The 26,855-nt window shown below is 46.7% G+C and overlaps 1 protein-coding gene across 1 annotated transcript in view; it reads right to left on the bottom strand.

Annotated features, from left to right (window-relative positions):
• FBXO28 (F-box protein 28) overlaps positions 1 to 26,855 on the bottom strand; it is a 121,951-nt gene that overhangs the window by 8,291 nt on the left and 86,805 nt on the right. The window contains exon 4 of the mRNA XM_069233829.1: positions 17,764 to 17,959. Coding sequence (XP_069089930.1) covers positions 17,764 to 17,959 — 196 coding nt within the window. The remainder of the gene's footprint in view (positions 1 to 17,763; positions 17,960 to 26,855) is intronic.

The following is a 26,855-nucleotide window of genomic DNA, read 5'->3' on the forward strand; positions in this document are numbered from 1 at the left end:
CCCAGGTCCACCAGGTAGGTGACCTGACTCTTCCTCTCTAGCACTGGGTAAGGGCCACTCCATTTGTCCTGGAGTGCCCTGGGAGCCACAGGCTCCAGAACCCAGACTTTCTGCCCTGGTTGGAACTCAACCAGTGCAGCCTTTTGGTCATACCAAAACTTCTGGAGTTGTTGGCTGGCCTCAAGGTTTTTGGTTGCCTTTTCCATGTACTCTGCCATTCTAGAGCGAAGGCCAAGTACATAGTCCACTATGTCCTGTTTAGGCTCATGGAGAGGTCTCTCCCAGCCTTCTTTAACAAGGGCAAGTGGTCCCCTTACAGGATGTCCAAACAGAAGTTCAAAGGGTGAGAATCCTACTCCCTTCTGTGGCACCTCTCTGTAAGCGAAAAGCAGACATGGCAAGAGGACATCCCATCTCCTTTTGAGTTTTTCTGGGAGCCCCATGATCATGCCTTTTAATGTCTTGTTGAATCTCTCAACCAAGCCATTAGTTTGTGGATGGTATGGTGTAGTGAATTTATAAGTCACTCCACACTCATTCCACATGTGCTTTAGGTATGCTGACATGAAGTTGGTGCCTCTGTCAGACACCACCTCCTTAGGGAAACCCACTCTGGTAAAGATACCAATGAGGGCCTTGGCTACTGCAGGGGCAGTAGTCGACCTAAGGGGAATAGCTTCAGGATACCTGGTAGCATGATCCACTACTACCAGGATATACATATTTCCTGAGGCTGTGGGAGGTTCTAGTGGACCAACTATGTCCACACCCACTCTTTCAAAGGGCACCCCCACCACTGGAAGTGGAATGAGGGGGGCCTTTGGATGCCCACCTGTCTTACCACTGGCTTGACAGGTGGGGCAGGAGAGGCAAAACTCCTTAACCATGTTGGACATATTGGGCCAGTAGAAGTGGTTGACTAACCTCTCCCACGTCTTGGTTTGTCCCAAATGTCCAGCAAGGGGAATGTCATGGGCCAATGTTAGGATGAACTTCCTGAACAGCTGAGGCACTACCACTCTCCTAGTGGCACCAGGTTTGGGGTCTCTGGCCTCAGTGTACAGGAGTCCATCTTCCCAATAGACCCTATGCGTTCCATTTTTCTTGCCTTTGGACTCTTCAGCAGCTTGCTGCCTAAGGCCTTCAAGAGAGGGACAGGTTTCTTGTCCCTTACACAGCTCCTCCCTTGAGGGTCCCCCTGGGCCCAAGAGCTCAACCTGATAAGGTTCAAGCTCCAAAGGCTCAGTTCCCTCAGAGGGCAGAACTTCTTCCTGAGAAGAGAGGTTCCCTTTCTTTTGCTGTGTTGCAGTTGGTTTCCCAACTGACTTTCCTTTCCTCTTGGTAGGCTGGGCCATTCTTCCAGACTCCAGCTCTACTTGTTCACCCTGTGCCTTGCACTGTGCTCTTGTTTTCACACACACCAGTTCAGGGATACCCAGCATTGCTGCATGGGTTTTTAGTTCTACCTCAGCCCATGCTGAGGACTCCAGGTCATTTCCAAGCAGACAGTCCACTGGGATATTTGAGGAGACCACCACCTGTTTCAGGCCATTGACCCCTCCCCATTCTAAAGTAACCATTGCCATGGGATGTACTTTTCTCTGATTGTCAGCGTTGGTGACTGTGTAAGTTTTTCCAGTCAGGTATTGGCCAGGGGAAACCAGTTTCTCTGTCACCATGGTGACACTGGCACCTGTATCCCTCAGGCCCTCTATTCTAGTCCCATTAATTAAGAGTTGCTGTCTGTATTTTTGCATGTTAGGCGGCCAGACAGCTAGTGTGGCTAAATCCACCCCACCCTCAGAAACTAGAGTAGCTTCTGTGTGGACCCTGATTTGCTCTGGGCACACTGTTGATCCCACTTGGAGACTAGCCATACCAGTGTTACCTGGATGGGAGTTTGGAGTGGAACCTTTCTTGGGACAGGCCTTGTCTCCAGTTTGGTGTCCATGCTGTTTACAGCTATGACACCAGGCCTTTTTGGGATCAAAGTTTTTACCCTTGTACCCATTGTTTTGTGAAGAGGCTCTGGGCCCACCCTCCTGTGCAGGTTTTTGGGGGCCTGTAGAAGACTCTTTACTATTTTTAGTTTTGGTTGTCTCATCACCCTTCCCCTGGAGAGTCTTTGTGACCCCTTTCTTTTGGTCACCCCCTGTTGAAGTCTTGGACACCCTTGTCTTGACCCAATGGTCCGCCTTCTTTCCCAATTCTTGGGGAGAAATTGGTCCTAGGTCTACCAGATGCTGATGCAGTTTATCATTGAAACAATTACTTAACAGGTGTTCTTTCACAAATAAATTGTACAGCCCATCATAATTACTTACACCACTGCCTTGAATCCAACCATCTAGTGTTTTCACTGAGTAGTCTACAAAGTCAACCCAGGTCTGGCTCGAGGATTTTTGAGCCCCCCTGAATCTAATCCTATACTCCTCAGTGGAGAATCCAAAGCCCTCAATCAGGGTACCCTTCATGAGGTCATAAGATTCTGCATCTTGTCCAGAGAGTGTGAGGAGTCTATCCCTACACTTTCCTGTGAACATTTCCCAAAGGAGAGCACCCCAGTGAGATCTGTTCACTTTTCTGGTTACACAAGCCCTCTCAAAAGCTGTGAACCATTTGGTGATGTCATCACCATCTTCATATTTAGTTACAATCCCTTTAGGGATTTTCAACATGTCAGGAGAATCTCTGACCCTATTTATGTTGCTGCCACCATTGATGGGTCCTAGGCCCATCTCTTGTCTTTCCCTCTCTATGGCTAGGATCTGTCTTTCCAAAGCCAATCTTTTGGCCATCCTGGCTAACTGGATGTCCTCTTCACTGGGGCTATCCTCAGTGATTTCAGAGGTGTTGGTCTCTCCTGTGAGGGAACCAGCATCTCTGACTATTATTTTTGGAGTCAGGGTTTGAGGGACCCTGTTCTCCTTAGATAGGACTGGTAGGGGGGAATTGTCCTCCAAGTCACTATCCTCTTCCTCTGAGTTGCCACCCTCAGAGGGGTTGGCCTTTTCAAACTCTGCCAAAAGCTCCTGGAGCTGTATTTTGGTAGGTTTGGGGCCCATTGTTATTTTCTTTATTTTACAGAGTGACCTTAGCTCCCTCATCTTAAGATGGAGGTAAGGTGTGGTGTCGAGTTCCACCACAGTCACATCTGTGCTAGACATTTTGCTTCTAAAAGTTGGAATACTTTTTAAGAATCTACAACTGGTTCTAGAATCTAATTCAAACTTTTACAAACTTTTAAACTCTAAAAGAAATGCTAAACAGGATCTAACACAAGGCCCTAGCAGGTCTTTTAAGAATTTAGAAAACTTTTCAAATTGCAAAAATCAATTTCTAATGACAATTTTGGAATTTGTCGTGTGATCAGGTATTGGCTGAGTAGTCCAGCAAATGCAAAGTCTTGTACCCCACCGCTGATCCACCAATGTAGGAAGTTGGCTCTGTATGTGCTATTTCAAAGTAAGGAATAGCATGCACAGAGTCCAAGGGTTCCCCTTAGAGGTAAAATAGTGGTAAAAATAGATAATACTAATGCTCTATTTTGTGGTAGTGTGGTCGAGCAGTAGGCTTATCCAAGGAGTAGTGTTAAGCATTTGTTGTACATACACATAGACAATAAACGAGGTACACACACTCAGAGACAAATCCAGCCAATAGGTGTTTATATAGAAAAATATCTTTTCTTAGTTTATTTTAAGAACCACAGGTTCAAATTCTACATGTAATATCTCATTCGAAAGGTATTGCAGGTAAGTACTTTAGGAACTTCAAATCATCAAAATTGCATGTATACTTTTCAAGTTATTCACAAATAGCTGTTTTAAAAGTGGACACTTAGTGCAATTTTCACAGTTCCTAGGGGAGGTAAGTATTTGTTAGGTTAACCAGGTAAGTAAGACACTTACAGGGCTTAGTTCTTGGTCCAAGGTAGCCCACCGTTGGGGGTTCAGAGCAACCCCAAAGTCACCACACCAGCAGCTCAGGGCCGGTCAGGTGCAGAGTTCAAAGTGGTGCCCAAAACACATAGGCTAGAATGGAGAGAAGGGGGTGCCCCGGTTCCGGTCTGCTTGCAGGTAAGTACCCGCGTCTTCGGAGGGCAGACCAGGGGGGTTTTGTAGGGCACCGGGGGGGACACGAGTCCACACAGAAATTTCACCCTCAGCAGCGCGGGGGCGGCCGGGTGCAGTGTAGAAACAAGCGTCGGGTTTGTAATGGAAGTCAATGGGAGATCTAGGGATCTCTTCAGCGCTGCAGGCAGGCAAGGGGGGGGTTCCTCGGGGAAACCTCCACTTGGTCAAGGGAGAGGGACTCCTGGGGGTCACTCCTCCAGTGAAAGTCCGGTCCTTCAGGTCCTGGGGGCTGCGGGTGCAGGGTCTCTCCCAGGTGTCGGGACTTGGGATTCAAAGAGTCGCGGTCAGGGGAAGCCTCGGGATTCCCTCTGCAGGCGGCGCTGTGGGGGCTCAGGGGGGACAGGTTTTTGTACTCACAGTCTTAGAGTAGTCCTGGGGTCCCTCCTGAGGTGTTGGATCGTCACCAGCCGAGTCGGGGTCGCCGGGTGCAGTGTTGCAAGTCTCACGCTTCTTGCGGGGAGCTTGCAGGGTTCTTTAAAGCTGCTGGAAACAAAGTTGCAGCTTTTCTTGGAGCAGGTCCGCTGTCCTCGGGAGTTTCTTGTCTTTTCGAAGCAGGGGCAGTCCTCAGAGGATGTCGAGGTCGCTGGTCCCTTTGGAAGGCGTCGCTGGAGCAGGATCTTTGGAAGGCAGGAGACAGGCCGGTGAGTTTCTGGAGCCAAGGCAGTTGTCGTCTTCTGGTCTTCCTCTGCAGGGGTTTTCAGCTAGGCAGTCCTTCTTCTTGTAGTTGCAGGAATCTAATTTTCTAGGGTTCAGGGTAGCCCTTAAATACTAAATTTAAGGGCGTGTTTAGGTCTGGGGGGTTAGTAGCCAATGGCTACTAGCCCTGAGGGTGGGTACACCCTCTTTGTGCCTCCTCCCAAGGGGAGGGGGTCACAATCCTAACCCTATTGGGGGAATCCTCCATCTGCAAGATGGAGGATTTCTAAAAGTCAGAGTCACCTCAGCTCAGGACACCTTAGGGGCTGTCCTGACTGGCCAGTGACTCCTCCTTGTTGCTTTCTTTGTTCCCTCCAGCCTTGCCGCCAAAAGTGGGGGCCGTGGCCGGAGGGGGCGGGCAACTCCACTAAGCTGGAGTGCCCTGCTGGGCTGTGACAAAGGGGTGAGCCTTTGAGGCTCACCGCCAGGTGTTACAGCTCCTGCCTGGGGGAGGTGTTAGCATCTCCACCCAGTGCAGGCTTTGTTACTGGCCTCAGAGTGACAAAGGCACTCTCCTCATGGGGCCAGCAACATGTCTCTGGTGTGGCAGGCTGCTGGAACTAGTCAGCCTACACAGACAGTCGGTTAAGTTTCAGGGGGCACCTCTAAGGTGCCCTCTGTGGTGTATTTTACAATAAAATGTACACTGGCATCAGTGTGCATTTATTGTGCTGAGAAGTTTGATACCAAACTTCCCAGTTTTCAGTGTAGCCATTATGGTGCTGTGGAGTTCGTGTTTGACAAACTCCCAGACCATATACTCTTATGGCTACCCTGCACTTACAATGTCTAAGGTTTTGTTTAGACACTGTAGGGGTACCATGCTCATGCATTGGTACCCTCACCTATGGTATAGTGCACCCTGCCTTAGGGCTGTAAGGCCTGCTAGAGGGGTGTCTTACCTATACTGCATAGGCAGTGAGAGGCTGGCATGGCACCCTGAGGGGAGTGCCATGTCGACTTACTCGTTTTGTCCTCACTAGCACACACAAGCTGGCAAGCAGTGTGTCTGTGCTGAGTGAGAGGTCTCCAGGGTGGCATAAGGCATGCTGCAGCCCTTAGAGACCTTCCTTGGCATCAGGGCCCTTGGTACTAGAAGTACCAGTTACAAGGGACTTATCTGGATGCCAGGGTCTGCCAATTGTGGATACAAAAGTACAGGTTAGGGAAAGAACACTGGTGCTGGGGCCTGGTTAGCAGGCCTCAGCACACTTTCAATTGTAAACATAGCATCAGCAAAGGCAAAAAGTCAGGGGGCAACCATGCCAAGGAGGCATTTCCTTACAGCGGGTTGTAAGCCATCGAATTGTAAACAATATGGCTCGAAGCACAGATCACGTACTGTGTAGGCAAAAGCCAAAAAGAGAAACCGCTTAAACAGATACCAAAAGCAACAGCAGACACCAGCCAAAGAACCTTTACCAAGTTTGGGACAACACTCCAATGCTTAGACAAAATTAAAGGAGCGTTTCTTTGCTTGCGGACAGGGTAGGCAGTGTGGTCGGTGTTCTAGGTATGACGGGTGGCATGTGGCTTACCTTCATTTCTATGGGCTCAACAACCATGAGGAATTGATTGTCGCACTCTTTCTGGCCCATGCCTCCGTCATGGAAGGGCTACTGGCTTTTGGCAGGCACTTTAATAATACCTACCCTAGACCCACAGCCTCTCTTATATATCTCTATATAAACACACAGGATGTATTATGAGATGGGTGATGAAACTGGAACTCCTAGCCTATGTTATATGTCGTATATGACAGATATGATTCCAAAATAATATCAAAGGTGGAAAAGAAAGACTTGACAGGTGTGCTGTCACTCATGTTGGCCTCTGTTCATCCTGCTGAGGAAATATGCCTGAGTGTTGGACCCTACTACTTGAACAGCTCACTGCTGTATCCCTCGGCATACTCAGATCGAAAACTCGGTGGCCAGAAACAATTGAGGGGAAATAAACTATTTTCTTGTTTTCTTTATAAACCATAGAAGTCATGTTTTTGTTGAGATAGAACAATCATCCTACACCAACTACCACACTTGCCCACAATATAGCAGGAAGAGAGTTAGAGCCAAGAAGTAAACCTTCTTTACAAAGATGATAATGTAGAAAAAAAAGCTCTGGCTGTGGCCCTTCAAATGGAACACACCCATCCCAGCCATACTCTACGCAGGCACCATGTTGACGGATTATTACATTTGTAAGCAGAGCAGCCCATCAAGAGATATCAGAAAAGGTGATATTTCTCCACTTTTTGCATTCCAAATGTATTGTGAATCAGAATCCTATCTCCATTTACAAGCAAAATCCAGTTTTGTCAAGAGAATTTAAAGAAGTGCACAGAGGACCACCTTAGCAGAAGATGCCGTTGAACATCAAGCCTCCCTGAAACAATAATTTTATGGTGAGACTCCTAGTGCGCAAAAGAGACTGAAACTATAGAAGGGATAAAACCCTCTAAGCAGAGGGAAAACAACACCTAGCTAAGACCAAAGGATGCTCAGAGTACAGAGATACAACAAGCAGAGAATACAAAAAACTTGGATACTTTAACTCAGAGGCCTACTGACCGGCTATGGAAGGGGTAGTGAAGGGGAATCTTAGGTGACCAAAGCAGTATGTTATTTAGAAAGCAATAGGCAAAGGCAAAAAGCAGTCACAACTATAACCTTGGTCAATATGTAGGTAGGGGATGAACTTTGTACTATTTGGGGACTCTTACTATGACAAATCTTAAATATTTCCAGTATTGTGCCCATAGGGAGGCACCGAAAAGTTGTCCTGGAAATAGAGCAAGTGAAGCCATTATGCCCATTTGGAAGGTCTTCAAAATTTATGAATAGTTCTTGGCTTTAACAGCTTGTTAGGAAGCAAAAGGATCAAGAGGTGGAGGTTCAGGATGGTGCGTTTGCCTCAATTTTTCTGGTCCCCCCTAAGAAGGAGCAAGAACACAAAAACACATTCTACTCTTCTAATGGGAACAGAGCATTTGTCCCAAAGTCCAGCAATTTCTAAACCTCTGCCACTAACACTAAGAGTATGGGTGAGGCTGGAGTAGAAAGGAGGGACGACTGGCTGAACCCATGATCCAGGCTTGTAAACATAAAATAATTATCCTCCTGGAGTTTCCAAAACCCACAGAGCCAGGCCCAGCACCCAAGTTCCCCATCACTGTTCATGCCCCTGGCAGCTGTGCCAACATGGCGATTAACTGAATTCTTCAACACAAAGGCTGTCTTTACTTCACCTGGCAATGAAATGTGGACTGTAGCAATACAGGCATTGATTTTGTAATTAAATGTATCAGTATTATTGTGGAAGATCCTCAACTGCATTACGTCTATTAAGTATCCATGTCAGACTATTGACAAAATGCACAAATCAATTCACATACATTAATACATACAATTGTATTTTAGTCTGTAGTATTTAGAAAACTCATTTCAGTTTTTCCTGTTGTCTCATCCCTATGTTGAGGGGGGCCTGATCCACCTTTCTTGCCCCCTTCCTCATCCAGGTACCTTACTGGACACTCTGGTACTATTCTAAAGGCCAGCCTCCTTCCCAAGTTCTCTGGGTACAATGTCCCTATCCATGCCATAAGCCACGCCAGTCTATTAAATAAAATAGAGGAATTAAGAGTCCCTATTACCTCGCTATGGAATAACCAGATTCCTTTATGCATACACGATATAACACACATTTTCCACTTCAATGAATAATATTCCCTGGTCGGTCTTCATGCCACTGTAAGTGACTAACTGAACTCGAGGAACCAAGCTGTTAGACTTAGCAATCTGGAAGAATTTCCTTCCTCAAGCTACAGGTTTTTGGCACTACTTGTCACAAGGCAGGGTGTTGTTTCCCAAGCAAATTCGTCCTGGCTTCAGTTACATATTACATAACCTGCTTACAAAATAACCCTTTACAACTGCTGCAATCGGAGACACAAGTTTATTTTTTCTTCTCAATGTGTGCAGCTTCTCGTTGCATAACAACTGATTTGAAAATAAATCTTGAGCACTCCCCAAACACTGGAAGAAACACAAGCAGGTGGAAAGTCTCTGCTTGTCTCGGTTGCTATTTCTTTAATTTCAATTAGGTAGTCGGTAGCTGATATCTATGGCAGTGGTTCCCAACCTTTCTACTTCTGTGGACCCCCACTTTATCATTACTGGAATCCGGAGACCCCCTCTGAATCATTATTGGAATCTGGGGACCCCTCAATGTGTCATTATTGAAAGCTGGGGACCTAATCTGTTGATATTATTTAATTTTCTAAGCAACTGCGGACCCCCTGAGGAGGCTTCGTGGACCCCCAGGGGTCCCCAGATCACAGGTTGGGAACCACTGATCTATGGCACTGCATTCTCTAAGACTGTCTATCCGGTTGAAAGCGCTGGCTACAAACACGAAGTGTAAACGCCTGACTTGTGCTTTTCCTAATTTGTTTGCCTTGCTTTGCTAGTGAAACGATGAGTGAACAGTAGTTTACTCACCGATATGTGTGGGGTGCATAAATGTAGTGAGAAACACAGGAGAATTTGTATCTACCTTGTAACCCTTCATTCCCACACTTACAACATAACCCAAAACAAAGATAGAAGTCCAATGATGATTTGCAAAGTGCTACACACATTTCTGCTCCCGCCGGAAGCAAGTCTTACAAGAATGTTTCACACAGTCTTCTTTAACATGGGGTTTACTCGACACATTGTTTCTCCTCAAACTGACATCTGTGCATCGGTCTATACAAAACGAAATAACAAAACAAGTGACTCCTCTTTTTTTCCCCCCAAATCAGACAGAGGACGGGGTCTTAATATGTGATACTGTGGAGACAGGGAGGTTGCCACCCAAAGAGCTCCTAAAAGGGGTTCACAGATACCAGCGGAGGTCCACAGCGCTGGTGGCTGAGTCCTCTGGCATGTTAAATAAGAAAGAGGGGCTGTAGGCTGGCAAGGAGGCGCATGGTCTGCCTAGAGTGTCTCTAAGTAAGGAGATAGTAAATAATTCTAGGAAAGATCCATGACCCATCCATATCAAGGCCTGCTGGAACAACTGCTGGACCTTTTACATGTAAGCTGACACCATCTTTACAGACCTTCTTTAGAACTATAGGTCCACCACCCTTGTCTGTCACCAGTGCTATGTCAGATGGAATACAACCCATGGATGTAACGGCGGAGGTTTTGATGTCTGGGGAGGAAAGTGTAATGAAGGACAAAGACCGGCCCGATAGTGGAGCTGGCGGGGGTGGGATGACAATGTGTTTAGGAGCTGATGAACATGACGTCTGGCACTGGGCGAGAACAGCCATGAGCCTGTGACAAACAGAGGAAGTGGATTCCCACTCTTTAATAGTTTTGAAATTGTGTTTTTTGTAACAATCATCTAGCCGGGAAGTGGGTGTGGGGGTGCATGTCAGTCTATCTCAGGGCAACTGGAGGCAGCAGAAGAGTTCGCTTCTGGTAGCTCAAAGTAGCCGAAACAGCATGGAGACGGGAGGGCCTGACAAGGAGAGGATCAAGAATATATTGTCAGAGGACATCAAAAGTAGATTTGATGTTTCTGAGTCTAACTAGAACGATATTCGGGTACATTGCCAGATGTTGAGGGGTAAGTTAGATGAACTGACCAAGAGAACTACCATCTTAGACGAGCAAATTGCTAGTACCAGCACAGCTGTGGAAAGAAATACCACAGAGCTGGCATTATTAAATGAGTGGGAAAAAATCCATGCAAGAGAAGCCCTCAGGCCAGAAGGAACAAAATAAAGATCATGAATGTGCCAGAAGGAGTGGAGGAGTCAGAAATAAGGTAATCTGTTATCAGTTTAACCCAAGATGGGCTACACTCCAATCATGAAGATCCTTGCCAAATTTTGCTCCTTTTTAGTGAAAAAGGCAATCCCTGAAGAGTAAATCTTATCACATCCAAACATTTTACTTGTGAGATCAGGTCAGATTTCTGTTGAGTAACAGAAGAAAAGCAGTGGCTGCTCGGTAGGAAAATGGGAGGGTTACAGGAACTGGGGCAAAGGTTCAGCTAAGATTTCTAATATGCTTGTGGGTCTGGCCTTGGATCGCTCGACCAGCTGTTTGCATTCTAACTCGCCTAAGACGGTGGCATGCGTAAAAAATATAATGGAGGACCTGGGTTTAGTAGATATTCAGAGAGTGAGATTGGGACAAAGGAAGGTCTATTTGTGCTACAGTTAGAGGTACAGCCATGACCCGTGAACAGATTACTGTCTGACTGACGGTAATTCACTGAAGCATGCTATTCTAGTCAAATATATTCCATCTTTCCTCTCGGAACATGCCTTGGTGAGTCTGGACTTAACAGTTGGGAATGAAAACACAATTCATAGATGGGCCATGGGCAGAAGACGTCTCTTGAATCCCTCTTTAATTCAGGACCTAAAGCTTGCGCTGAAACAAACTTGGGTAGTTCACAAATAAACATACTGCGTGATGCTTATACGACATATATTTGTGGGGTTATCATTAAATGGTCCAAAAGGTTTTCCAGGTCAGAAAAAACAGAGGAGCAGAGACTGGTGGGTTTAAAAGAAAAAATGTAACTGAAATTAACTGCTTCTAGTTTTGCTGCAGAACTGTGGAAAATAAGCTAGATTTGTTTAAAGAAAGGAAAATGTTACCATGTACGGTTCTATTCGTGGAGTGTAATGCTGTAGATTTTCATATGCTGTGCATACTCCTGTCACCTAGTGTTGGGCGCAGACTTGTGCAAGATGTTTTTCTACGAAGAAGTCTATTTGAGACAAGAGGTATATTGACTCCATCTATTGCTGGTAATGCACCTGGGCACCGGCTCCAATGTTAGATTGATTTTCCGCATGAAGGGTGAGGCTGTAGATGGACCATAGAGATACAGAAAAGAAGACAATGTGAAGTAAGGAAAAAAGCTGAAAGTAAAAAATGTTCACAACATCTAAAGGTGTCTGGGGAAGAGGGCGGGCGCATGTGATTCTACAGCACTACATGCCACAAACAGAGGCTTACAAGGTAAGTAGCATTTTCAGTTCATAGTATGTGTAGCTGTAGATGCACATGCTGTGCATAGACTGTAAACAGTCCTCTCAGAAGCGGTGGTCAGCCTGAGGATGTTGCAGATGATTGGAAAAGTTTGTGAAGGACAGCCTGATCAACGTCAGCTTGGTGGCAAGCTAAAACATTCACACAGTAATGTTTCGTAAATGTGTGTGTGAGTGTGTGGGCAGTTCTTCTAATTGCCTTAAAGAGAGCACACCCATTGTGTGGTTTGGAGAAAGAAAGAGTGGTTGTGTCTTATAAAAGGGCTTTGGCCTGTCAATCTAATAAATAAGTGCTCTTTTGACATCTAAAGTGTAAAGAGCTCATTTTGCTACTGATTGTGGATGTGGAAAGAACACTGAGAGTTTTATAGTTTGATTGAGGTGAAAGCTACATAACACCGTAAGAAGGAATTTGGGGTTTGTCCTGAGCCCTACCCTCTTCCAGGCTAAGAGCCTGTACCTCATTAACATGCCTCAGAGAAGTAATGGTTACCAGGAAAGCTACCTTCCAGGAAAGAAACTGTAATGGAAAAGAGTGAATCGGTTCAAAAGGAGGGCCCACTATGTTAAGGTTCCACACAGGAGTGGGTGGCATCCATGGTGGACCCATCGTTTTAAGCCCTTCCATGAAGGCTTTGATAACACGTACCCTGAAAAGTGAAGTGTGTTCCCTGTTTTTGAGATAAACAGTACAGCAGCTAAGTGAGGTTTGATGAAAGTACAAGCAAGGCCTGACTTATGCAAGTGAAGCAGGTAACAAGGTCTTGAACTGCTTCTGTGAGAGGATCAGGTTTCTTACCTGTAACTCCTGTTCTGTTAGGGGAATTTCCATGATAAGTCATACACACTGAACAGGCTTGCACATGTGCGGGGACACCGGAGCAGTTCTTTAATATATCTTCTTAAGTTGAGATTTTTCGCCTTTCTTCAGGAATGAACTTCACTCGTCTGCACTGAGGCTTCTGTTGTGTCATGCTTTTCTTTCCAGATTGCGGTAAGCAGGAATGGTCTGTATAGGCCCAGGGTTTCTGTTTTACTGATGGGCTTTTAGTCCTCAGTAAAAGACACTGAAGCTAGTAACTATGTTGCAATCACAATGCACTACAATCACTTCCCTTTCCTGAGCCTCTTGAGCATAGAGCAGGCAGTTTTCACCCATAGCTGGGACAGAAAAGGTCTCAAGGCTTTATCTTCTCATTCTAATACTGTTGTTTCAGCAGTAAGATGTGTATTATTCCTTGCTTAAGCCCAAGACTCCCGTTCGGGTCTTAACCCCATGTCTTTTGGGACAAAGTGGCTTTATGGTGTCTGACAAATCAGTTTAAAATTTGAAAGAAACAGTCGCCCACATTCTGTGTAACCTGTCCGCTTCCTCCAGGAACCAATCTCTGATAATTGCTTTCATGGAGCCCCACAGGAGATGTTTGTCTGCACCCTCTATCATTTTCAATGAGGGTTATTTTTAGATCCTTTCCCCTATTCCCACCACTGTTACCACATCCTTTAACAGGTTAGCAGTCACCCTTCAGGCCCTATAACTAGAGTGTCCGTCCTCCTCCCCCATGTAAGCTTCAGGCATATGGGGCTGTGATTCATAACCAAGGAGGCACTGATAACCTCAAGAATGGATTACGGAAAGGCCCTCTATCTTGGATTTCCCAAATATCTGCTGGACAGACTACAGGTGATCCAGAAAGCAGCAGCCTGCTTTCTTTTGAACCTGCCAGCTGGAATGCATATGTACCCAAACCCATGTGCCCTCCACTTCCTCCCTATAAAGAAAATAATCATGTTTAAGGGACTAGTATTGGTTCATGGGACACCCTATCAGACTGGTGCGGTCTACCTCAGAACAAGGTTCAGCTTCTAAGCCCCTTTAAGAAACTTGCAGTCTGCTAACAGCCTGCTCGCTAAGATTCCTAGAATTCGTCACTCTAGAGTCGGGGGTCAGTCGCTGGCCTATCTACGATCAGTAGCAAGGAATAAGCTCCCTTTGGAGCTCGCGCACTGGACACTATCTCACTGTTCAAAAAAAAGTTGAAAACCTAGCATTTCATGCAGGAATAAAGGATATGATCTGTCACCACATTGTGACCTTGAACTTAGCGCCGGGACACTTCTTGTAGTAGCTGTGGGTGGTACAAGTAACTTCCATCATCATCACCTTCAATGCTCTCCCGAAGAGAACTGGTAACGATAAAGAGGTATAGGAAGGCAAATAATGTGCACCACCAATAAAAACTAGTCTTTCTCCTCTTTTTACGGCTCTGTCTACATGTCAAGTACAACTATCCACTGTAGCTAATCGCTCTCTCTGTATGCGAGTGACACCGTCCCTCCCACCCTAGACTGTGTTCTATCCCTTTTAGACTCTGTACCGATATTACAGTCTCTCCTTGTGATCAAACTCCCTCCGCTTACCAAAGCAGTTCAGTGATAAGTGGCTATCCATTCCTGTTTGAGTTATTTGATTAGTCATGCTACAATATATTTTAAGTGACAAGCTCTACAAACTGCAGGACACAGTGACAACTGGGATCTGCTTCTTGCTCACCACCCTGCTTGAGAAGTTCCATGCAGGCACAGAATTAGCACCTCCTTTTTGGATTTATGTCACACCAGGAACTGTTGGGGGAACCACATCAACTTCAGTTGCCCTGCCTAACCTGATGTCTGCTTTGTCGTTGCTCATGTTCCTAAGGATCGGGGGTGTGTACCATTATGGGGGTGGTGGTCGGACAACCTGCAGACTTTCACTGGTCCTCGTTGATTAAGTGTCTTGAGGTCTTTAACACTGTGTATGGTCTAGCGCCTAGATAGGGATGGACTTGCTGTCCCTGGTACCCAAGAAGTCCCATTTGCCCAGACATTAATGTCAGAACTGTGTGCTTCGATGTCCTAATTTTGAATACAACATTTTCTCAAGTCATATCCTACTCTTCACAGTCCCAGTTTAGTAGTAACTACAGATGAGTTGGTGGATGTGGATGCACAATGTTAATGATGGCCGGCTTTCTAGCACAGGCTGCTGTACATAGCAGTTTCTGCGGCTGCAGGACTGAGCCCCTATGGATTTTCAGCCTATCCCTAGGGCTAAGAAATTATTTGGGCTCTAGGTCCTTGTCCAAACATTAGTGTCTAGGCATTATGCTTATCTCTACGAATCTTTACACCCCACCACCACAGTACAGTCTGGCAGCACTGATGCAACCTCCACTTATTTTTCTTTGCTACTGCTAAAACCCACCAAACCCACCATCATTTTAGCTTCACCCAGGGATTAAACTGTATGCTTCTTTCAAATCCAAATGGGAGGGGTGTCCCCAGTGATAGGAGATGATGGGCTTTGTAAGTGTGTCTGTGATGGGGCAAAAGTCCAGCCTGTGAAGGGTGGTCGCTGCCATGTCTTATAGTAACTAGATTTTGTTGAGTAGGTATCTCTTCAGTGTGGCCTATATCAGGACGTCTATTTTCGCCTAAGAAATCCTTAGGATCTTAGGGGACCTCCATACTGTGGCCCCTAGAGGTCATAGCTGCAGCCTAGACATTGTGGAAACTATGATGGAGTAATAGATGCTCTGCAACAGGTTCTGGAGATATTGCTGAATGTTCTTTGCCTCTGGTCCGCGTTACTCGATCCGTGCATGACGCTGACATAAGATTAACTTACGGCGTCTCAAAGTTCTTAAGTTTGCCATTTGGCTTTACTGAGGTTTGCTCTACAGCAAACACATAGTTGATCAGTGGCCGGACTGGGACATTTCTGTGTTTTAGTTATTAGTGCCCTACTGGGTTGTTTCGCCCGAGGGGGTGCTGTCTTTTTGAGCACTGCAACTCTAATAAGGCTATATCTTTTTGTTGTACTCGTCTCTCCACTGAAATTGCTGATGGTCATTTTTCAACATGACCTGGTTTGATTTATGTTTAGCTTATGTAGTGGTGGTTATTTCCTCCTTATGTTTTTTTCCCTTCCTTTGTCTAGCTCGCGCTTACTGCCTGTTGTCCATAAGACAGATTTATTTCAAGATGATTGTGTAGGCCTTCACATGTTTCATTTAAGTTTTATCACTACTTACAAGCTTGTCTGCACTAGGATGAATAACAGGATGCTGCACTGGGAGTGGCTCCCCCTTTACCCCTAACATTTGGATTTTATCCAGTTTTTCTTCCTTCTTGCGACGCACACTTCGGTGTACATGTGTCTACTTACCTGCGTGTCGAACATTAGAGTCCTGTCCAAGCTTTTGGATTGATTAATTCATCTTTTATGCATTCCTTTTTTCTCTGCCTGCCAAACTCAGTGTGCTTTTCTTCTCCGTTTTTTTGACAAGCATGCATGCATGCATGCGTTACTATTTTACTTGTATTCATCTTAATGGTATGTCTTTTCTGTCTTTTACAGATCATAAAGGCTGATGTGTATGAATAGATTATAGAATGCACAGTGAATAATAAAGGTCTTGTTGGGATTTTCATCATTAGTTGATATAACAAGTCATTCCATTTTATTGTTTTGATGGAGCCTGATTCTTGTACAAAATTTGATTTGTAGGTGTCTACCATTATTAAGTCCTGATGTAGACCCCGGACTAAATATTAACACAGACCTAGTGGCTGCCTCTCTCTATTGTGAATATTGTAATGTATTTTTTTGGATTTGTGTTGGCACTTCACTTTTGCAGTTTTCATGCGCCGTCACTTTGGAGCACCTTCGTCCTTGAATCAGTCTCACTATTTTCTCGAATATAAAGAAAATATAATTGACTACTATCAAGCTTTGAAATTGTGTATTTGGATTTTTAAATCATTGACTGATTACATTCGAATGTGATACCCATTACAGTATTTACTAAGTATTTCCCACTGTTTAGTCTAGAGAAATTCCTGGCATAACAGTTATTGATAATTATATGCATTATCCTTATTCTGTGGATTACAGGGTGCCCCAATATTGGGTGAAGGCCCTTTCCCCTTCAGTGCCTTGCGGATATTGTTTCATCTGGAGCATTCTTCCCACTTCACTTATAATTCATTGCTGTGCTCTTTAAATGCGGGCATTTGCTTCCATTGTTTATGTTGTTCAGTTGAGCAGCAACCTAATGTCCTGTTCACATGTACACCATGTTTTCTGTCCCAATGTGTGGCAGTCTTAACTGTGATCTTCTGTAGGACTTCTATAGGAAGTTTGAGTGCAATCTCCGTATGGGTGCTTAACTGTGTATCCCTCACCTTAGCAGGGCCAGCCATCACTTTGCTGATCTCCCTTGTACCTGGGTGGGCCCTGCAGCCTGGCAGGTACACATAGTTCGCAAAGACTCTCTCAGGGTGGCCCCTAAGGGATCCACTGCCCCCCCTCTCCCCCCCCCCCCCAGACAAAGGCGCAAGATTCAATGAGGTCCAGGTGCTCAACGTGACAGGTAAGTGACTAAATGAGGAGTGCAGCATCAGAGTGCTGGATTGGACCCCACAGACAGAAATCAAGGAATGGGGCTCACTGTGCAGCTCCCAAGCTGTTTATAAGGTCCCCAACGCAAACACAGGCAACCCTAGCACAGGGATACATATCTAAGTAAAAGTATCTATAACAGAATGCTCAAAGAAATATATTTTTAAAAACATAAAATGGATTAGATTTGCACTATTTGCTATTTACATTAGAAGTGTTCTTTTTGACATTATGTATAGCAGCTGCACACAATCAGGAAAAGGTGGGGTAAAATACACAGCAATAGATGGTTATTGTTATGACCCACGTAATATACTTATAAGACAATATTAACATTGTTACAGTTCAAACCCAATGCATACCTGTCTATCAAAACCACCCATCACACACCCACAAGATTTATCAGAAAGGAAATAAGGCAATACCTGGTGGAGATCCTATGAGACGTCCTGAAACTTCAGAGCCAGGTAGCTTCCTCTTCAGAATTGGGACAATCTTCTCATCAAAGTACTCCATGGCCATGGATGAGATGTCCCTCAACTCCTGAAGGACCTCATGGGCTCTTTGGGGTGCTCTAGTAGAATTTACATATCGCAACACTCGATAGATTTCATCAATCACCTAGAATATTTAAAACTTATCACTATAAAACAGTATAGGTACAAAAAGTAACATTAAGATTGTATTTCTGCCGTATAACAGAAACACAAATAGCACACATTTATTTCACTGTTTCAACATACTATATAGTGATCTAAGAAATTAATTATCTCCTTTGAGAGTTCCCTTATTCGATTCTAGTTAGACCTTTGAGTTTTAGAACTCTGTCATGGCCAGAGCCTTGCAGACAAGGTACCCCCCCCCCCCCCCCTGGAAAATGTGTTGTTTTTTAACATAGTGCCTTCATTTCTCTGAGTGAAGCCTTGCTAATTCAGCCTTTGTTATCACACAAGGCTAACAGTGATGGGTATACAAACATTAATACTAAGTCCAGCATAAAGCAATAACGGAGATCCTCTCTATCCCTGGCTTTGACACAATTGATCAGTAATGGGGTGGTGGGAGAAATAGTTCAACAGCTTAAAGAACAAGTTACTTACCTTTGGTAATGCCCTATCTGGTAGAGACATATTCTAGTTGCAGATTCCTTACCTTAGAATTTCCCTAGGCATCAGTCTGGATCTGGGGATTTTTCTCGAGCACTAACCCTGTGCGCCATTACGTGGTGCTGGTCAGCTCCACGTCCATCTTCAGCATTGTGCACGCCGGATAAGACGTTGCATGACCTATACAGGCGCCACCCTGGCGCGGACGTCAGTTTCTTTTCACAACTTTCCACGCCAGAAACGCAGAGCCATAAAAAACACAGACCGCTGATGCGTCAAAACTAGGGCCATGAAATGGAAGTCCCTGTCCCTGGAAATCAGTTTGCAGAGTAGGAAGGATAAGTGGGTTGGTAAGGAATCTGGTACTAGAATATGTCTCTACCAGGTAAGGGGGTTACCAAAGGCAAGTAACTTGGTCATCTGATCGAGACTTCTAATTGCAGATTCCATACCTTAGAATAGATATCGAAGCAATATCATCCCCAGAGTTGGGTCTGCGAACCAAGATCACATCAGAAAGTCCTGCAGGACCGAAGAGGCAAAGTACCCATCCCTTTGGACTTGACTGCCCCGCCAGTGGTGTTAACTGAACGTGTGCAGAGAAGCCCACGTTGCTGCATGACAGATGTCTAGGACTGGAACTCTAAGTGCTAACATAGTGGCTGTAGCTGTCGCCCTAGTAGAGTGTGCAAATCCTCCCAGGTTGCTTTTTAGCCAAAGCGTAGCACATTTTAATGCAGAGAACAACCCATTTAGAAATGGTTCTCTTCTGCACTGCCCAACCTTCATTTGCACCCACATACCTAACAAAGATCATCCACCCACTCTAGAAATTCCAAGGCAGCAAGCAGGGGATATCAGTGGGACCCATAGGGTCTACTGGGGCAATGGCCTCCTTTATTCTGAGGCAAAGGATCCCAAACCTGGTGCAACCAGGAGGTTGGTCATCCCTAAAAAACTTTAGGGAGTTCTTATTGACCTTAGCACGTGATATTCCCCTTGCAGGCCATTTGGGGAAAAAAGCAAGATTTGGGACAGACTTGTCTCTCTCTTTCACTGGCCTTGTACGTTGTAGGAAGTTGGCTCTGTATGCACTATTTCAAAGTAAGGAATAGTATGCACAGAGTCCAAGGGTTCCCCTTAGAGCTAAGATAGTGGCAAAAACAGATAATACTAATGCTCTATTTTGTGGTAGTGTGGTCGAGCAGTAGGCTTATCAAAGGAGTAGTGTTAAGCATTTGTTGTACATACACACAGGCAATAAATGAGGAACACACACTCAGAGACAAATCCAGCCAATAGGTTTTGTTATAGAAAAATATATTTTCTTAGTTTATTTTAAGAACCACAGGTTCAAATTCTACATGTAATATCTCATTTGAAAGGTATTGCAGGTAAGTACTTTAGGGACTTTGAATCATTACATTAGCATGTATACTTTTTACATAAAACACAATAAGCTGTTTTAAAAGTGGACACTTAGTGCAATTTTCACAGTTCCTGGGGCAGGTAAAGTATTGTTAGCTTTCACAGGTAAGTAAGTCACTTACAGGTTTCAGTTCTTGGTCCAAGGTAGCCCACCGTTGGGGGTTCAGAGCAACCCCAAAGTCACCATACCAGCAGCTCAGGGCCGGTCAGGTGCAGAGGTCAAAGAGGTGCCCAAAACACATAGGCTTCAATGGAGAGAAGGGGGTGCCCCGGTTCCAGTCTGCCAGCAGGTAAGTACCCGCGTCTTCGGAGGGCAGACCAAGGGTTTTTTTTTAGGGCACCGGGGGGGGGACACAAGTCAGCACAAAAAGTACACCCTCAGCAGCACGGGGGCGGCCGGGTGCAGTGTGCAAACACGCGTCGGGTTTACAATGGTTTTCAATGAGAGATCAAGGGATCTCTTCAGCGTTGCAGGCAGGCAAGGGGGGGGGCTCCTCGGGGTAGCCACCACCTGGGCAAGGGAGAGGGCCTCCTGGGAGTTACTCCTGCACAGGAGTTCCGTTCCTTTAGGTGCTGGGGGCTGCGGGTGCAGGGTCTTTTCCAGCCGTCGGGAAATGGAGTTCAGGCAGTCGCGGTCAGGGGGAGCCTCGGGATTCCCTCTGCAGGCGTCGCTGTGGGGGCTCAGGGGGGACAACTTTGGTTACTCACAGTCTTGGAGTCGCCGGAGGGTCCTCCCTGAAGTGTTGGTTCTCCACCAGTCGAGTCGGGGTCGCCGGGTGCAGTGTTGCAAGTCTCACGCTTCTTGCGGGGAGTTGCAGGGGTCTTTAAATCTGCTCCTTGAAACAAAGTTGCAGTTCTTTTGGAGCAGTGCCGCTGTCCTCAGGAGTTTCTTGTCTTTCTTGAAGCGGGGCAGTCCTCAGAGGATTCAGAGGTCGCTGGTCCCTTGGAAAGCGTCGCTGGAGCAGGTTTCTTTGGAAGGCAGGAGACAGGCCGGTAAGTCTGGGGCCAAAGCAGTTGGTGTCTTCTGTTCTTCCTCTGCAGGGGTTTTTCAGCTCAGCAGTCCTCTTCTTCTTGTTAGTTGCAGGAATCTAAAGTTTTAGGTTCAGAGAAGCCCTTAAATACAAAATTTAAGGGCGTGTTTAGGTCTGGGGGGTTAGTAGCCAATGGCTACTAGCCCTGAGGGTGGGTACACCCTCTTTGTGCCTCCTCCCAAGGGGAGAGGGTCACATCCCTAATCCTATTGGGGGAATCCTCCATCTGCAAGATGGAGGATTTCTAAAAGTTAGAGTCACTTCAGCTCAGGACACCTTAGGGGCTGTCCTGACTGGTCAGTGACTCCTCCTTGTTTTTCTCATTATTTTCTCCGGCCTTGCCGCCAAAAGTGGGGGCCGTGACCGGAGGGGGCGGGCAACTCCACTAGCTGGAGTGTCCTGCGGTGCTGGCACAAAGGGGTGAGCCTTTGAGGCTCACCGCCAGGTGTGACAGCTCCTGCCTGGGGGAGGTGCTAGCATCTCCACCCAGTGCAGGCTTTGTTACTGGCCTCAGAGTGACAAAGGCACTCTCCCCATGGGGCCAGCAACATGTCTCGGTTGTGGCAGGCTGCTGGAACCAGTCAGCCTACACAGATAGTCGGTTAAGGTTTCAGGGGGCACCCCTAAGGTGCCCTCTGGGGTGTAGTTTACAATAAAATGTACACTGGCATCAGTGTGCATTTATTGTGCTGAGAAGTTTGATACCAAACTTCCCAGTTTTCAGTGTAGCCATTATGGTGCTGTGGAGCTCGTGTAAAACAGACTCCCAGACCATATACTCTTATGGCTACCCTGCACTTACAATGTCTAAGGTATTGCTTAGACACTGTAGGGGCATAGTGCTCATGCACTGGTGCCCTCACCTATGGTATAGTGCACCCTGCCTTAGGGCTGTAAGGCCTACTAGAGGGGTGACTTATCTATACCTGCATAGGCAGTGGGAGGCTGGCATGGCACCCTGAGGGGAGTGCCATGTCGACTTACTCGTTTTGTTCTCACCAGCACACACAAGCTGGCAAGCAGTGTGTCTGTGCTGAGTGAGGGGTCTCCGGAGTGGCATAAGACATGCTGCAGCCCTTAGAGACCTTCCTTGGTATCAGGGCCCTTGGTACCAGGGGTACCACTTACAAGGGACTTATCTGGATGCCAGGGTGTGCCAATTGTGGATACAAAAGTACAGGTTAGGGAAAGAACACTGGTGCTGGGGCCTGGTTAGCAGGCCTCAGCACACTTTCAATTCAAAACATAGCATCAGCAAAGGCAAAAAGTCAGGGGGGTAACCATGCTAAGGAGGCATTTCCTTACATACGTCTTAAGACACAAAGGAGTTTTGTTGCTCCTGTTTTACCTGTCAAGCAAGTGGCAAGACAGGTGGCACTCCAAAGGCCCCCTAATTCCACTACCAGTGGTTGGGGTACCCTATAAGAGGGTGGGATTAGACATAGTCGGACCCTTAGACCCTCCAACTGCATCTGGGAACAGATTTATACTGGTGGTGGTGGTGGAGGAGGACCATGCCATCAGATACCCAGAAGCAATCCTTCTTTGGACCACTACAGCCCCTGTAGTGGCCAAGGCCCATCTGGGGTTTTTCTCCAGGGTGGGTTTTCCTAAGGAGGTGATGTCAGACAGAGGTACAAACTTCATGTCTGCATACCTGAAAGCTATGTGGAAAGAGTGTGGTGTGTCATAAATTCACCACCCGTTACCATCCAGAAACAAATGGTTTAGTTGAAAGATTCAACAAAACCTCAAAAGGCATGATAATGGGACTCTCTGAATACCAAGGAGGAGATGGGATGCCCTATTGCCTGGCCTCCTCTATGCCTACCTGTTGGGCACTCACTTCCTTGTTTAAACAGACCACAAGCCCCTCCTATGACTTAAGCAAATGAAAGGTGAAAATCCTAAATTGTTGAGGTGCTCCATCTCCTTACAGGGAATGGGCTATACACTGGAACATAGACCTGGGAGTAACCATTCCAATGCAGATGGACTCTCCAGATATTTCCACTTAGACAATGAAGACTCAACTGGGCAAGGTTAGTCTTACTGTCCTTCGTTTGGGGAGGAGGGGGGACTTTCTGTAGGAAAGTCTGCTTTTTTTGCATGGTTACCCCCCACTTTCTGCCTGTTTTCAGTGTGCTTAAGACAGTTTTCACTGAGATCCCGTTAACCAGGACCTCAGTGATTGTGCTCTCTCCTCTAAATTTGGTTACCTTGGTATCCTTAACACCCTACAATTGGCATGCTGGTGTATCCGTGTTAAGTCCCTAGTATATGGAACTAGGGGACCCAGGGCATTGGTACACCAGAGGTCCCTCATGGGCCGAAGCATGTGTTATGCTACCCATGGGTGCTCATGCAAACTGGGTCTGCAGGCCTGCCATTTGCAGCCTGCATGAAAAGGTGCATGTACCCTATCACTGCTGGTCACTACACCAGGTCACTGTAGCTACCCCTCAACCCTATGGTAGGCCCTTCCAACACTAAGGGCAGGGTGCAGGTCCATGTGTGTGTTGGAAACCCAGCAGGAGCAGAGGTGACCTAAGAACTCTAGTTCAAATTCCCTGGACTTCATAAATGCAGGAAAGCCATGTTAGCTATGTACTGGCCAGAGGTCACAACCTATGGTCCAGCTACATAATGGTAACTCTGAACCCAGGCATGTTTGGTATCAAACATGTCGGAATCATACCCCACTACTGATGCCAGTATTGGTGGCATGATTCCATGCCCTCCTTAGAGGACCCTCTAGTATTGCTCCGACCAGTCTTCCAGAGTCTACGCGCAGCCCGTGCTGTTGCAGCCCCTCGGACAGGATTCTGCCCTCCTGCTGCTTGACAAGCTGAAGCAGGGAAAGGCAGGACAAAGGATTTCCTGGGGAGAGGGGTGTAACCTCCTCTACCTCGGAAAAGGGTGATACAAGGCTGGAGAGGGGTAGCATCCCAACGCCACCGGCTTGCGTTGAAGGGCACACTTGGAGCCCTCCTTGCATAATCCAGTTTGCACCAGTCCAGGGACCCCCAGACCCTGTTCTGGTGCAAAATTGCACAAAGGAAAGGGGAATGACCACTCCCCTGTCCACCACCCCAGGGGCGGTACCCAGAGCTCCTCCAGGTGGCCACTGGATTCTGCCATCTTGAAACCAAGATGTGCAGAGGCCCCTCGGAGCAACTGACTGGTCAGGTTAGGCAAATTAAGTCAGTGACCACCCTCTGATAGGTGGTCACCCTGCAAAGTGACCAAGCCCCTTTCTGGGCTATTTAAGGACTCCCATGCGAGTGGGCACCCAGGAACTGAACAAGCATGCAACACCAAGACAATCTCTTCATGTAACATTGTTTCCAAGGCTCCTGCCAGCAACTTGCAACATTTTCTTTGGCTGTGCATCCTCTGGGGTCGGCAAGACTTCAGCTGCACCAAAGAAGCAAGAAGAAAACTTCCTTGGAGTGAAGGAGTCACGCCCCTGTATCTGCAGTCACCCAAGGCAACTGACCCCAGCTGCTGAGATCTGCTGTCCTCTGGACCTGCAAAGACTCTCCAACACAGGTGGTGGTTCTGAGGTGTCCACTGGGGCCTCTCTGCCTTCTGTTCAACTTGGGAGACTGTGAGCCCTTGCCACTTCCTCCAGGACGGAATCCCTGTGCCCCACGACTGTTGCAGCAACCAAGGCTTGTTGATCACTGGTCTAAGGGATCTTCAGTCTCCAAGTAGCCCCAGCCCCCAGCACTCTACCTCTGCAAGGACAGTCTCCTCTACTGCTCCCTCGACGTGCAACTCTTCTTCTGGTGTACTGCCTGGGCCTCTCTACGACTTATTTTGCCTGCTGCCAGAAGGTTGCTCCTGGGGGGTCCGACTGCTTCTGCTAGCTCTCCTGTCTTCCTGGACTCCCCTCCAAGGGTCGAGTCCCCAGGGGCTAGCTGGTCCTCTTCAGCTCTGCAAATCCCCAACAGCTCCAGTTGCATTTGCTTGTGCTTGCTGGTGGTCCTCCTGACCACTGACCCGTCTGCAATCCGGCAACCGGCGAGGGACAGCTCCTAAACGACTTCAGGGCCTCCGCAGCTGGCCTTCATCAATCACCGTCGACCCAGATATTCACCCACAGAAGGGTGGGCATTGCCTCCTGCCTCACACTTGGACACTCCTGCGTGGACTCTGTCCCCTTCTTTTACAGGTCCTCTTCATCTAGAATCCACTGTTGAGTTCCACTGGTCTGGTCCTGTTCTTGCATTATTCCAATTCCAAGTCCCCATGTTAGCCTATGGGATGACCAGGTAGCTTACCTCTGCGCTCCTGGTCACCGGGGGTCTTCTAGATACTTACCTCAAGGGGTTCCATACTTTCCCAGCCCTTGGCTAACTACTCCATATCCTCTGGTGGGGGACCCATTTTCACATTCCACTATTTTAGTATATGGTTTGGACCCCCCCCCCCCCCCCCCTAGGGCCCTTGCTATTTCTAATGTTTTTATGCTAGTTCCTAGTACTTACCGGTGTATATTTTGTGAGGACTTACCTCCAGAAGGTGGGGATTGCCTATAGTATTCTAGTTTATTGTTCATATAATAAAGTACCTTTATTTTTACAACACTGTGTGGTTCCTTTCAGGTGTGATAAGTTACTGTGTGACTGCTGTGGTAGTGCAAGTGCTTCACACTCCTCCTAGATAAGTCTTGGCTGCTGACCACAGCTACCACTAGAGAGCCCTGGCTTCCTAGACACTGTAACCCTTACTAATAAGGGTTGCCTGGACCTGGTATTAGGTGCCAACACTATAGGTGTCCAGCAAACACCAAGCCAGCCTCCTACAAGGCTGTCTATGGCCCCAGAGCAAATCGGCTGTGACCAGTATGCAGATTCCTCGACTTGGGATCTTCTTAATGGAGTGTGATCATAGAACAGTGAGGATGGGAGGATCGTTGAGGAATCTGCGGTTAACCAGAGTCGCTACCGTAAAGAGCATTATCAAAGGTAAATGACTTTCTTTTTAAAAAGAATTTTAGCAACAGATTCCTCACCTTTTAAATAGATACCAAATCAGTAGGAAGGTCTATGTATGCACTGAAACCAGAAAGTCCTGCAGGACTGACAGGGCAAAATGCCCCTCTTGGCGAACCGGACTGTCCAGGCAATAGTGCTTTATGACATATGGGGGGATGCTGAATTAGTTGTCTGGCAGTTGTGTGTTAATGCAGTGTTCACCTGGTAGAATGTGCATGCAGTCATTTCGGAGGATGCCTTTTGGCTGGTGCATAGCAGATCTTAATGCAGAGCCCAATCCAACAGGAGTTGGTTCTCTTCTGCACTGCCTTACCTTTTTTTGCTCCAGAGAACCCTACAAAGAACTGATTGTACAAGTGGTGTTCTTTGGTGGAATCAATGTAAAAGCTGAGCACTCTTTTAGGATCAAAGCGATGGAGCCTCTCCTCTTAAGAGGGTTGAGGGGGAGCATAGAACGCCTGCAGTGCAGTAGTTGGACAGAAGTGGAAAGACATCAAAACTTTTGGTAGAAATGAGGCCCACGTCCACAGATCTAATTCATCTGGGAAGAAGGTAGTGTATGTTGGATTCAGTTCGTCTGGGAAGAAGGTAGTGTATGGTGGATTCACACAAACAGCCTGAAGTTCACTCACTCAGTGTTGAGGCAAGGTGACGAGGAACAGTCTTAATTGCAAGAAGCAAAGAGGGTGCAGGTCTAAAATACACACCAGAGGGTAGCAGGAATAACAACCAGGTCCTACTTCTGGTACTGGCATTCACCCAACAAGGGCTTGCAATCCCTGTCGCAAAATGGAGAGATGGTCCTCTGTCAGTCACTATGGGGACGGTGGAAGGTGTGCATGGAAGAGAGGAAGTGCCGCAAAATAGAGAGATGGTCCTCTGTTAGTCACTCTGTGGGGAGGGGGCGGAGAAGCACAGGGAAGACAGGATTCACCTGCCCAAAGTTATC

This window comes from Pleurodeles waltl, chromosome 5 (genome assembly GCF_031143425.1).
Source record: "Pleurodeles waltl isolate 20211129_DDA chromosome 5, aPleWal1.hap1.20221129, whole genome shotgun sequence".
NCBI classification, from domain to species: domain Eukaryota; kingdom Metazoa; phylum Chordata; class Amphibia; order Caudata; family Salamandridae; genus Pleurodeles; species Pleurodeles waltl.